General features: G+C 44.3%; 2 protein-coding genes across 2 annotated transcripts in view; one reads left to right on the forward strand and one right to left on the reverse strand.

Moving 5' to 3' along the window:
• Positions 1–9,603, forward strand: part of LOC134072740 (F-actin-uncapping protein LRRC16A) — a 25,308-nt gene extending 15,705 nt beyond the window's left edge. Inside the window, exons 19-38 of the mRNA XM_062529573.1 lie at positions 244–343; positions 557–611; positions 1,008–1,180; positions 1,307–1,375; positions 1,503–1,596; positions 1,995–2,093; positions 2,439–2,567; positions 2,823–2,957; positions 3,182–3,357; positions 3,496–3,583; positions 3,869–4,006; positions 4,346–4,412; positions 4,514–4,719; positions 5,268–5,383; positions 5,632–6,097; positions 6,568–6,616; positions 7,056–7,271; positions 7,575–7,727; positions 8,065–8,202; positions 8,410–9,603. Of these exons, the coding sequence (XP_062385557.1) occupies positions 244–343; positions 557–611; positions 1,008–1,180; positions 1,307–1,375; positions 1,503–1,596; positions 1,995–2,093; positions 2,439–2,567; positions 2,823–2,957; positions 3,182–3,357; positions 3,496–3,583; positions 3,869–4,006; positions 4,346–4,412; positions 4,514–4,719; positions 5,268–5,383; positions 5,632–6,097; positions 6,568–6,616; positions 7,056–7,271; positions 7,575–7,727; positions 8,065–8,202; positions 8,410–8,588 (2,846 nt within the window). The 3' untranslated portion in view covers positions 8,589–9,603. The remainder of the gene's footprint in view (positions 1–243; positions 344–556; positions 612–1,007; positions 1,181–1,306; positions 1,376–1,502; positions 1,597–1,994; positions 2,094–2,438; positions 2,568–2,822; positions 2,958–3,181; positions 3,358–3,495; positions 3,584–3,868; positions 4,007–4,345; positions 4,413–4,513; positions 4,720–5,267; positions 5,384–5,631; positions 6,098–6,567; positions 6,617–7,055; positions 7,272–7,574; positions 7,728–8,064; positions 8,203–8,409) is intronic.
• Positions 9,604–9,920: 317 nt separating this feature from the next.
• On the reverse strand, positions 9,921–11,220 carry LOC134073259 (caldesmon-like). The gene is made up of 3 exons (XM_062530310.1): positions 10,645–11,220; positions 10,413–10,526; positions 9,921–10,268 (listed from the first exon to the last, which is right to left on the reverse strand). Exons 1-3 carry the CDS (start codon positions 11,203–11,205, stop codon positions 9,969–9,971), a joined length of 975 nt encoding a protein of 324 aa, XP_062386294.1. The 5' UTR covers positions 11,206–11,220; the 3' UTR covers positions 9,921–9,968.
• Between the last annotated feature and the right edge of the window lie 1,297 nt (positions 11,221–12,517).

A 12,517-nucleotide genomic window follows, 5' to 3' on the forward strand; every position in this document is an offset into this window, starting at 1 on the left:
TTACTGTATATGCGCCTCAGATGAAATACACTGCCCGCCCTTACTATTTTAACTATGTAAAAAGCCTCCTTCAGCTCACATAATAAGTATTAGTTACTCCTCAAACTGACTGTGAAGTGATTTTAGTATACATGTAATATCATGTTTCATTACCTGTGTCAGGCTATGGTTATCATAATTTTTCGATGGTCTTGTCCGCAAAGTTGTTGTCCTGATGTTTCATACGACTTGGATTTTTGCCAGGCTTTGACACAGACATGACCACCCTTCTGGTGTGGCTAGCAAAGAACCGCTCCATACGACACTTGTCTCTGGGCAAGAACTTCAACAACATCAAGTCCAAGTATGAGTCTGTTTTTTCACTCCCAAGCTTTCAGGAAATTTCATATGTAATCTAAACTAAGGATCTGTCCTGCTCACCCTCCCTCTCTCTCTCTCTCTCTCTCTCTCTCTCTCTCTCTCTCTCTCTCACATACACTCACTCACTCACTCGCTCTCCCTCTCCCCCTCTCTCCCCCTCCCTCTCCCTCTCTCCCTCCCTCTCTCCCTTGTGTAGGAATTTGGGGCAGGTCTTAAGCAACTTGGTGCACATGATTCAGGAAGAAGAGTCGGTGAGTTGTTTTCCTGTCCAAGTCCTCTTCACAGGCTGCTAAACTTAGGCCTGTCTGATGTCTCTGAGGAAACACTCTCAGACAGAGATCAAGTATAATCCAAGTCTGAAGTGATTTGTAATGGAATTTCTCAAGATTTTCTCTTACGTTTGTTACGCTGAAGTCTCACCCCAAAATAAAATCAGTGACTTCCTAGTTCCTGGTTAAGCAAACATGGCTCTGAGTGCAGACGTTGAACCAAAATAACTCTGGGAAATACTCAGCCTCATACAGAAAAAAAAGTTGAGGTTTTTGCTGATGGGAAATGAGCCCCATTTTAATTAGGATGTACTGAGATGAACTAAAAGGATTTGTGTACCAAAGGGAGCACCACTAACTTCTATCTACTCCCTCTAGCCTCTAACGTCCCTCTCTCTGGCTGACTCAAAGCTGAAGGGCGACCTCTCCATTGTTCTCAATGCACTGGGCAGCAACACCAGTCTGACCAAACTGGACATTAGTGGCAATGGGATGGGCGACATGGGCGCCAAAATGTTGGCCAAGGCCTTACAAATCAACACCAAGCTAAGGTGCAGTGCAGCTCCAATGTTGTACTCCACTCTGTTTTGCTCAACATGTTCTATACAATTAATATTAAAGATATTAATCAGATGTCAGATATCAGATGTTGAATTAATATAGTTTACTTTCTCCAGGACTGTTGTGTGGGACAAGAACAGCATCAGCCCACAAGGTTTACAGGATGTTGCAGCTGCCCTAGAGAAGTATGTTCTGTGTGTGTGTGTGTGTGTGTGTGTGTGTGTGTGTGTGTGTGTGTGTGTGTGTGTGTGTGCATGTAAAATTTCATTTGAAGTGTATGATGGCATGTTTGATACTCTTACCTGCTCACAGAAACTACACCATCCGCTTCATGCCAATGCCCATCATAGACGCTGCCCAGGCACTGAAGGCCAGCCCAGACAAGACCGAGGATGCCCTTCTGAAGGTCAGAGGTCAAGACTGCATTCAAGCCTAAAGTTACTAGAGTTAGTGTATGCTTGGTGTAGATTCAGAGATTATGTAACAATAGAATTGAATGTTACTTAGTGCATAGCTATACGTGTGTGTACGGTATGCATTTTATGGACTATTGTATGTTATTTACATTGCCAGGGTGCAGTTGTGAATGTGCCTGTACTCTGTGTGTAGATGTGCTCTTTGTGTCACTTTGTGTCACTTTGTATCGCCTGAACCCCCAGTTAGTAAGGCTTTTGGCTGCACCCACATGGAAAAATTCTAGTATAAACAAATAAACCCTGAGAGACACGAGGGAGACAAGAGGGGTCACCCGAAAAACATGCAGTGCAATTTGCACCAGTGTTTGTTTTTCTCTATGTTTTCCAGATGGAGCAGTATCTTCTGAGGAATCACGAGACACGCAAATACCTCCAGGAACAGGCCTACCGACTCCAGCAAGGCATTGTCACGACAACCACTCACCAGGTGTTTTTGCCGTTAGCTGTAACTGCTCGCTGACCTCCTGGAGCTCTTTGACCTAGATGACTGTTTTCTTACGATGAGGAACTCCACGGCCAGTGTGTTTTTAGCATCCTATTGGGAACTGTGACAGTCCATTGAAAAGTTCCCTTTTATGCATGCAGGTGTATTTACTGGCACTCCCTGGTCTGACTTCTTTAGTTCTTCTCAGCCGAGTTTTCACATGAGATCCATTGACTGATGTTATTACCTCACCTAATACTGAAGATCACATTGCCACACATCTCTATAAGCTCTGTCTCTGTCTTAATCTACTCATGTCCTGTCCCCTCCCAACCCCCGCATCTCCAGATGATTGAGAGGATGTGTGTGAAGGTTCAGGACCACCTGAACTCTCTGAGGTACTCCGAGACTGACCCTGTCCAGGAGGACATGAGGGTGGCTGAGAGGCTCATGAAGGATGCCAGGAACTCCAAAACGGTGAGAAACACTGATTGACAGGATGAGAAGGTTTGAGATTCTAGATAATAATCTTGACACTACTCAGTCCACACAGAAAAAACACGTAATATTGTTGTTTCATGAAAGGATTATGGGTGTGCATTTTTTCTGTTAGCACCAATTTAGTAGTTATGATTTGTGTTTATAGTAAATTGAGTCATTTTTGTATCTGTGTGTTGACTTAATTTCTATCCATATCTCCCCCTCTGTATCTCTTTCACTCTCTGGTTCCAGTTACTGCCTAACATGTACCACTTAACGACGTCTCGAAATGAAGAGATTGCGGAAGGCCCTTGTATGGGTCCCATCCAGGACAAGCTGCAGTCTATGGCAGGAGAGGTCACCAGAGTCATGGAGGAACAACTACAGGTACTCTAAAACCTACCCAAGTCACAGGACTATGTGATGCATTGAGTTCAGGTTCATAAAATCGCCACTATACTGTATGTAATATAAGGGCTTCTGATAACTTTAAGTCACAGGAGTTTTCCTGGCTTGATGCCTTGAAACATTTTAACAGTTGGCATAATGAATTACTTATTGACCTCTACAACTGTCAACTGTTTTTCTCTGGCTCTGTCCCTGTCCCGTAGAACCTGCTGCAGTCTATGGTGGATGCCGCCGAGAGTCTCTGCCCCAACGTTATGAAGAAACCCAACCTGAGGCATGAGCTTGTACAAGCCAGTGCCAGCAAAATGGCTGTACCAAGGGGCTTTGTCACAGCCACCTTACTGGACCAGTCTGCTGTAGAGATAATCAACAAGATTAGGTGGGATTTTGATCAGTGGTACATCTATTCTTAAATCTATGAATATATACAGTACAGTACACAATCTTCTAAACTCTGATGCAATAGAGAACGTGTTAAGTATATCCTGTAAATGATTTCCCGTTCATCTTCCCTTAGTGAAGTGAAGCTCAGCATGGCATCCTTCCTCTCAGACCAAATCGAAGATGAGATTTTAGAAGCTTTGTCCCGTTCTCAACAAACCCTGGTCAGTGTCTCTGTGAATGTGTAAACACAAACACACACATGCTGTACACACACACACACACACTCTCTCTCGTTCTCTCTCTCTTTCTCTCTCTCTCTCTCTCACACACTCACGCACACACACACGCACACACACACACACACACACACACACACACACACACACACACACTTATTCATTCCTCACACACATGTGACACAATCCCTCTGTGCACCACGATATGTCCTGATGTCCATGACTAAGCAGTATCTGAATGTGCTTCATCCCACTAACCTGCTCCTGCAGTCGGAGCACCTGCACAGGCGAGCGCAGCCCCTGCTGCACCACGACTCCCAGGAGACAGAGGTGCTGGAGGAGAGCGTCCTGCAGCCAGAGAGCCACAGCTCCGAGACTGAAGAGATGGAGGACCTGGACTCCTGCTTGGTGAGCCCCCGAGCGCACACACACACACACACACACACACACACACACACACACACACTCAAATACAAGCGCACATACTCACACACACACACGACACACACATTTTTATTTTATTGCCGATCATAATGGTGATACTTGGAGAGCCAATTGTTTTCTGAGGTGGTACTCACTTTGAAAAGTTTGAGAACCAGAATGGATACAATTTGATTGTGAACTAATCCATTTCAGAATTGATAAGGAATGTGTTCTAGTCATTTGATTGCTTTAACAAGTAAAGTGTTTTGTAAGTGTTTCCCCATGACGGAACCTTATCTCTTCCTGCATTTCTTGTCTTTGCAGCTGACACCCAAATCCAAGAGGAAGAGTATTCTTTACAGGATGCTAAGGCCCATCTCTGTCGCTTTTGGTAATAAAGCACTTGGCTTTTTTTATGACTGGGAAAATATTACTCTTTGCACTTCACAAAATATTTGACTTTGCGAATGGCCTGTTGTCATCCCCCATCAGAATTGGAGTTTGATTTAGACAAGGCCTTGGAGGACGTCCCGATCCATGTGGAGGACCCGCCTTTACCCCCGCCGCCTCACCCTAAGCTGGAGAAGAAGCCATCCGGGGCTTTTGGGAATCTGCCCTCAGCAGAGGTCACCACCCTCCAGCACATCACTAAGCTCCGGCCCAGGAGGAACAAGATCACCAAGCCCAGCAGAGCCCCAGTAAGGCCCCCAGAGCATCCGTTAAATCATCCCATCATGCACTTTTGCTGTTATGATGATGTCACTGGCCAGCTAGCTTAGTGGTCCGTGTGGATTGATCTCATCCAAAAATCATCCATTAGGTTTCTGTGTTGATGAATAGGGCTGCATGATTTTGGGAAAATATCTAGTTGCGATAATGTCATTGCCATTGACATTGTCTATATGATTTTACAGTGTTAATGATTCAGTTTTATGTTCCAAATGTGTCCACATTGGAACATAAAGTGTGCCACTTATGCATGCTTAGTACATGAGAAGCACAGCACTCCTGATTGGCGAGCTTCACTGTCTGCAACTGGATAATTGCATCGGTTCAAATTACGACTGTGATAATTGTGTAGACTTAACTGTACAAAGGTTATATGACATATGTGCCAAGCTATATGTAAATTAAGATGTTCACCTATTGTTTAGGGGTTTGTCTGTATTGTAATGCATTCGATAAAAATAATTTGTAATGTATGAATATGTTTGGAGAGATTCAATTGTTTAATTGTGTACTGAAGGCCACAGCAAGCAGCAGCAGCCCAGCCCCAGAGGTTGATCAGAATGGAACTGCGGTGAACGTGGACGAGGGGATGGACGACTTCTTCTCCAAGAAGGTCACCAAGCTCAGTTTCAAGTAGGTCTGAGGGGGTGCCAGTCATCCTTCATCAGGAAATGATACACTCTTTGTTTTGTTTCTGTGATATTTTCGATGACACTGAACATTTCAGGTCGTTCAGTTTTAGCCCATTTTGATAGATAGATAGATACTGTAGATAGATAGATACTTTATTGATCCCCAAGGGGAAATTCAAGATTGATTGAAATGATTCAAATGATTGTTGCATTGTACTTGACAAACTTGTTTTATTTTTCTTTTCCCAGGCGCCTCACACAGAAGAGTAGCCCGTCTCTGCAGGATGGCGACAGGAAGCGCGAGTCCCGCATGAGCGGCCTCTTCAACCGCATCAAGCCACGCTCCAAGGTGGAGAAGAGCCACGCGGCTCCGCCGACACCTACCACCCCCCAGCCAGCGCCTGTCCTCAGTCCCACTTCCCCCGCCACGCCGCTGCCCCCTGCTCCCACACCCGACCCGGAGGAACCCACACCGCCGCCCAGGCCTCCGGTCAAACCCCCCATCCTCCCTCCCGTGTCCGAGGCCGACGTCGTCGTCACACCCGTTGACCCTGAGCCTCCAGAGGAGTCGGTGACCTCTGACCCCAAGGAGGCAGAGGCCAAGAGCAAGCACAGCCCTCTGATGGGACGTCACATGGGCATCCAGGTGATGGGCAACGACTTCCTGGCAGAGATGAGAGCGAAGCAGGAGCGGAAGGCTGCTGCCACTATGAAAGTGAGTAAGCTACATCTCATGCTGCCATATTGCTTATCACAACAGCACCCGAAACATTGGCTGCTCAGTAGCTCTGATGTTCACTTGTTGACTTTGCCTGCGTCATAGCTGGATATACTTCAGAGTCTGCTGTTTCTTGTAGTATTTTAAAAAGCTGCCTTGCATACTTTTATTTCAAGTGATAGTGTTCATTATACAATATTACTAGTATTCTGCATTACTGTATGTGCAGTATGTACTGTCCTTATGCTGAACTGTTACTATTTGATGTGATGAAACTGCCCTCTACTGGTCAAATCAATTGTTAGATAATAGTAATGGGTACAAAACTAAATAAATAGCTTTCAGTCAGCACTTTGGTTTACTGACATGTACAGTATATATATATATTTATTTTTTTTTTGGTTTGTTTTTAATGTCAGAATATTGTAAAGATCTGAATCATGATCCTTTTGTATGTTGTTTTTCAGGTTAGTGAACCCTCTTCTCCAGAAAAGACAGAGTTGCCTGAAGTGCAGGGTGAGTGTTTGTGTAGTCTTGTGCCGTGAGGGTGTGTGAGAACTTTTCTTGTTTAAACACGTCTGAAGCATCTTCTAAGAGTGTGCCCAAAAGCCCCGTGTTTAATGCTGTGTTGCTGCTTGTAGTTGGAAGACATTTCCTGTTTAAACATTTGGCCGGTGGCCTGCCTTTTCGAGTTGACTTCCTATTTAACAATCAGTACATTGATGGGAGAGATGAGTGTGCAGGGTAACCTTGACTAGGATATAGAGAGTGAGCAAGTGGTATGAATATCGTTTGGACTTGGACACAGTTGCTCCCAAAAATCCTTGGGCCGGGCCGTGCAAATTCATCAGCCGGCCGTCTGGGAAAACTCACAATATTCCCAATTGCCACTCTGCCCCTGCTGGGGAATAGTCTCCTGGTTCATATAATATTTTTCTCTCTGACCCTGATGTAGGCTCAAGTGAGGAAGACCATCGGCCCTCCGAGAGGAAGGCCCCAGCTGAATCCCGACCAGAGCCTGCTCCCAGGAGCGTCCATCCCACCCCTCCTCCCACCTCGGCCAAGCCCAGCTTCAGCACCCCAAAGCCCCCCGTCCAGAGCGCCAAGCCGGCCCTTGGCCCCCGCACATCTGGACCCCTCAAGACCCGCAGCAGCAGCAGCAGGAGCTTCGGTAGGCATGGCAACAGCCTCCTTAGCAGAGAATGTTCGTAGCTCAGTGAAGCAGTCTGGGAGAGTGATTACAGCAACTGCCCATTAAGTCCTGAAGGAGAAAGACGGACTGTCTGTCTGATCTGAGAAATATCTAGAAAATATTCACTCTACTACTTCTATCAAAGAAAAATATATAGAAATATTTCCTGGTTCTGTAAGCATGTACATCTCTCATACTCTCTTTCTCTCACAACCTCTCCCTATGTATTTTGTCTTTATCTCGCTGTGTCTGTATTTGTCTGTCAATCAATAAATCATTCAGATGACAGTCCAGATTCTCCCAGTGGTGGCTCGCCAAGTCCTACCCAGGTGCCTGTACCTGCCCAGCGCCACAAGAGGGCGCCCTCCGACACTCAGCGGGAGCGTGTGACCAGTACGCCGCCTGAAGACCCTGACAGCAGGGAGTCTCCCTCGGGTGAGCTGCCATTGATTTGCATGTCTGAAATCAAGCCGAAATCAAGGAATTTAATGAAAGCACCAATGTTTTTAGAAGCATTGGATATGATATAGAAATGGTAAGATGCAACAGTAGTATTTTAGCAGTACAATTTACAGTTTGTCTTAAATGCAAACTAATACAATAGAAATTGTATGCAGTAGAACAGTGTTTCTTGAAGAGCAGAGCACATGTTTCATGTGTGCCACCTATGGCAAATATACCATCATACTGTATATGCTACATCACAAAGCGTGCTATGATGAAATCGCATGTAAGAGTTAACCATGAGCTACTTTAATCCGTCCCCTTACAGAGATAGCTGGAGACAGCAGTGTATTCGATGGAGACCTGGATTCTGCTCCTATAACACACTCCTCCTCCCTTCGCTGTTCAACCAATCCTGTTTTGGAAGCAGATGAGCGCCAGCGAATCAAGTCCCTCCCCACACCTGGTTCGTCTAATCAATTTTAAAATAAAATGTTTGGTACTGGAATAAAGTGATAAAGATGCCATTGGCATGTTTATGATGTGCCCTTTTTTTAAATTTTACGAGTAAATTCTTGTAACCCCATGTTTATCCAATGCCTGTGCCAACCAAAGGTAAAATAGTCCGAGATTCGAGCTTCATATTGTTGTGTGTTGTTTATTGTTGTTGCAGTGAAATTGTTCCCAGAGGATGACCCAGTCCTCAGCCCTGGTCTGCCTCCCCCTCCCCTTGACATGCTTCCCCCTCCCCTTGACCTGCCACCCCCTCCCCTTGACCTGCCACCCCCTCCCCTTGACCTACCTGAACCCATCCCAGAGGACCAGCCGCCAGACCCAGACACCAGTGCATAGACGCCTACCTCTTCTTCCTCCTCCTCCTCCTCCTCTTCATCCTCCTCCTCACCACAGACCATGAATGAAGATGACGTTTCTGTTTCAAAAGACAAAGAGACTCATAGGAGTCATTTGACTCTTCCTTCTCCTGCCATTTGCTTCAGGAAATACAATTTTCAAAATATCACCACTTCATCAAGGCATTCTGGGTTTTTTTTTTCAGTATAACATTTCAAAGTAAGTTTGCTGTCATTATGGGCATACACTACACAAAAGCGTGGGACCAGGGTGGTGTTCTCATTTCAGAGGAAACTGAAAGAGTATGACCAAAGTATGTCAGTGCTCATGATTACAACTATCTCGCAGTCTGACTGGGATCGATAGCAAATGTAATCCTGTTTTTGCCACCTGGTGGTTCTTGTAGTGAACTACAGACAACAAACACAGCAATGACTGAGTTGGGGAGGTGTGCAGTCAAGTGGATGAGCTGGTCAGTGAATGAGCTGTTTTTTTATCCTCTGGCAAGTCTGCTTATCAAGGGAGTTTTTCTTGGTTGCATTAGTTGAGAATAAATCAGCTATAATAGGAATGATGCCAAATAGTTTTATGGTGTAAAGTATGTTTCTGTATATGTGCAATACATGTTAATTCAATGTACGAGCTATACCCTCAGTTATGTGTCACTATATATAGCTATATGTGTTAAAGTCTTATATGAGGTTAAATAGCCCGGGGATATTTTGTTAAGCATGTATAAATGGGTACATGGTGATGGTTTGCTGAAACTTTGTGGAATTTTTAAACAGTAAAATGCAATTACTAATACTACACAGTTATTTATCACTGCGTATTAATGTGTAAATGAACACATTTGACAAGATTTTTTTTTGTTCTTTTTTTTGCAAGATTGCAAGACTGACCTTTCTCTTTTTGTTCAGATTACTTTTTCATACATCTTTGCACTGCCCTTAGTTGTCCATATCTTATACAATATGTATATTTGTGCCAATAAAATATTCTACACAAATTGAAATGAGTCAGCCAAAATGTTACTTATGCATGAAAGGTTTTGCAGACAAGACAGTGGTGAGGAGAGATGGTTTATGACCGTTGTTTCTTTTCATCCACTAAAATATCCAGGATAGGCACTAAACATCATAGAATCATGGATTCTTAGGTATAAAGTGAAAGTCATGCTAACAAGATACTTAACCATTTCTTACGACCATTCTCACTACTTGCACAAAAGAACAGAAATAGCCCAGCAAAGATTGAGTTTCAAAAATGATATATTAATATTCATTATCGATGTTAATAAAGAGTTCTTGATTTGGTTCTTATGCAGCCTATTCTGCGGTTGCTGATTTTCTCCAACAGCAGCATCTGGTCTGGCTGGTCTTAGCCCTCTCTCTCCTCTCTCGCTCTCTTCTTCTCTCGTTTCTCAGCCTCCTTTCTCTCCTTGGCTTCCTGTCTTAGCTTTTCTTTCAGCTCAGCCTTCTGCACCTTCTGCAGTGCTTTCCTGGTCTTCTCCTCCAACTTGACTTTCTTTTTGAGCGCAGCAGCCTTACACTTCTCCTGCTTCTTGAGGGTCTCCATCATGTGACGCTCCATTTTTTTGTCAAACTCCTGATCGATCTCTCCCTTCAGCGTCAGATTTTCGACAATGACCTCCTCAATTTTCTGGTGGTTGATGAAACTCTGAGAACAACAATAAGAAAAACAATTATTTGGGTTAATGATCAAGATGTAGTCTATTGCAGTGGTAGCCTGCTGCTAGGCCTAATGTTCTAAGCAGTCATTGTTTAATTGCAGCTTTTTCATGTCAGCTGTGAGTTCAGGTACCTGGAGGTCATCATTGAGGCACGGCCTGTTGTCTTGGACTTTCCTCCACTGATCCCTCATCATCCATGATTGAAACACCATGGGTGCTCTCTTGGTGCCGCTGGCTCCTGAGACCTGAGGAAAACAAGCACAGCATCTTGTCAGTTTTCCTCTGTCATGTAGGATAACAGTAAATATCTTTTTAGAGGATCAACTACACTATATTATGCAAGGTGAAAGTCACATTTCTCACCATCCATTTCCCTGCCTGGCCCTTCAGTTCCTGTAGCAACCTTTGCTTCAGGACTGCAGCAGTCAGAGCCATTGATAGGGTGCCGCTCTCTGCTTCTTTGGTCCATCTGTCCCACCTCTTGGACTCTTCTATCATGCGCTCTGTCTCCTTGGCCATCATCTTATCGTAGTCTTCCTCCTCCTTCACCTCCAGGAGGAACACTGCCCTCTTGTGCTCTTTCTCCAGAGCAACAAGTTTCTCTCTCTCCACCTCAAGCTCCTCAAACCTTGCATCCACATCGGACTGCAAGCGTGCGTAGGTGTCGCGATGCATCTCCTGTAAATTGCGCTTGGCAGCCTCTCCAGCAGCTTTCATCCTCTCCTTCTCCCTGTGCCACTCCTCCACTTGCACATTCCTGCTATGCTCCATATCAGTGACAGCCTGGAGAAGCTTCTCCAGAGTGGCCTTCAGGATGTTCTCTTTCTCCTGTGCCTCCTCAGTCACGACAGCGAGAAACAGCTGCAGCTCCTCGGCCTGGGCGGGACTCAGGGTTGCTCTCAGGTGCTCAATAAATTGATCCATGGAGAAGTCGTAGTAATAACTCGTGTCTTTCTGAAATCGTGCTCAGAATGGCTATTAATGAAGAAGCGCGTGGCTTTTTATAGTGTGTGTAGGCTACGTCATAATAGCATTATGATCACTAAAGAACGCTACCAAAGATTCTTTTTTTCCCCTTGGTAGCTGGGCTACTTGAAAAGTAGGCTTACGTTTGCACCAATATGAAGCCGAGCAACTCAAAGCAACACGATAAATCTGATCTCGTTTTGTAAAAGGTTGTCATATTGCTAGCACGTCTTAAAGAGCCTACCAGAGAGATGTGGGTCTATAAATCTGTTCCAGTTTTCTAAACTGTAGAGGTTGTCATATAGCCTAGGTTAGCCTAAACAAAAAGGATAAAACTGTTAAAATATCTGTAGGCCTAGCCTATCATGGTTAGGCCCCACTTTGGTGCAGTAAATTATCTCCCATTATTGTCGCTATTTGAGCAATCACTATGGAATGCTGCGCTATTTTATGCGTAACAACCCAAATGAATGCCTAGATAAGGCTACTTTTCAAGATCACTTAATTTGTTACGAAGAAAGGTCGTAGAATTTATAATAAAACCACAAAATCCCAGCTTTTTATATGGATACTGAGCTTTTTAATAAGTGTATTGGTTGGCTATCGGTTAACGTTAACTTGCCCAAGTTGAAAAACACCAACAACTAGCTAATAACAAGATGTGAACGAAGTGATCGAAGGAACGCGCAACTAGTGAGCAAATTACTTTGCTTTTAGCCTATATGAGTTTGTTCATCTTTTTCAAAGGTGAATAGTTAATTGAAGAGGGGGAATGTGAGGTAAGGTGACAATGAGCGTTAAGATAGGCTAGATAGGATCATAAGCAAAGTAACAGTTAAGTGAAAGTGCAGTGTAGTCATCAACTGAGCGCGACTAGGACCGCGCCTGTGAGCATTTTTCTAGCCCTGGATTGTGACAGTGAAAAGTACTTTTCACTTGTTTAATATGTGTGTAATAAAACATTTATTGTTCACATGCATGATATACACTATATTGCAAAAAGTATTGGGTCACCTGCCTTGACTCCCATATGAACTTCAGTCACATCCTATTCTTAATCCATAGGGTTTAATATGACGTCGGTCCACTCATTGTATCTCAAACAGCTTCAACTCTTCAGGGAAGGCTTTCCACAAGGTTTAGGAGTGTGTTTATGGGAATTGTTTTACCATTCTTCCAGAAGCGCAATTTGTGAGGTCACACTGATGTTAGATGGGAGACTGGCTCTCAGTCTGCGCTCTAATTCATCTCAAAGGTGTTCTGTTGGGTT

This window comes from Sardina pilchardus, chromosome 24 (genome assembly GCF_963854185.1).
Source record: "Sardina pilchardus chromosome 24, fSarPil1.1, whole genome shotgun sequence".
In the NCBI taxonomy this organism is placed as follows: domain Eukaryota; kingdom Metazoa; phylum Chordata; class Actinopteri; order Clupeiformes; family Clupeidae; genus Sardina; species Sardina pilchardus.

What these genes read in the sequence shown, in the direction of transcription:
- LOC134073259 (XM_062530310.1), bottom strand. Translation starts at nt 11,205, where the DNA reads ATGGATCAATTTATTGAGCACCTGAGAGCAACCCTGAGTCCCGCCCAG. An exon ending in GCCAGGCAGGGAAATGGATG is followed by an intron (nt 10,527 to 10,644) that starts GTGAGAAATGTG and finishes TGTTTTCCTCAG; the next exon opens with GTCTCAGGAGCCAGCGGCAC. An exon ending in GCCTCAATGATGACCTCCAG is followed by an intron (nt 10,269 to 10,412) that starts GTACCTGAACTC and finishes TGTTGTTCTCAG; the next exon opens with AGTTTCATCAACCACCAGAA.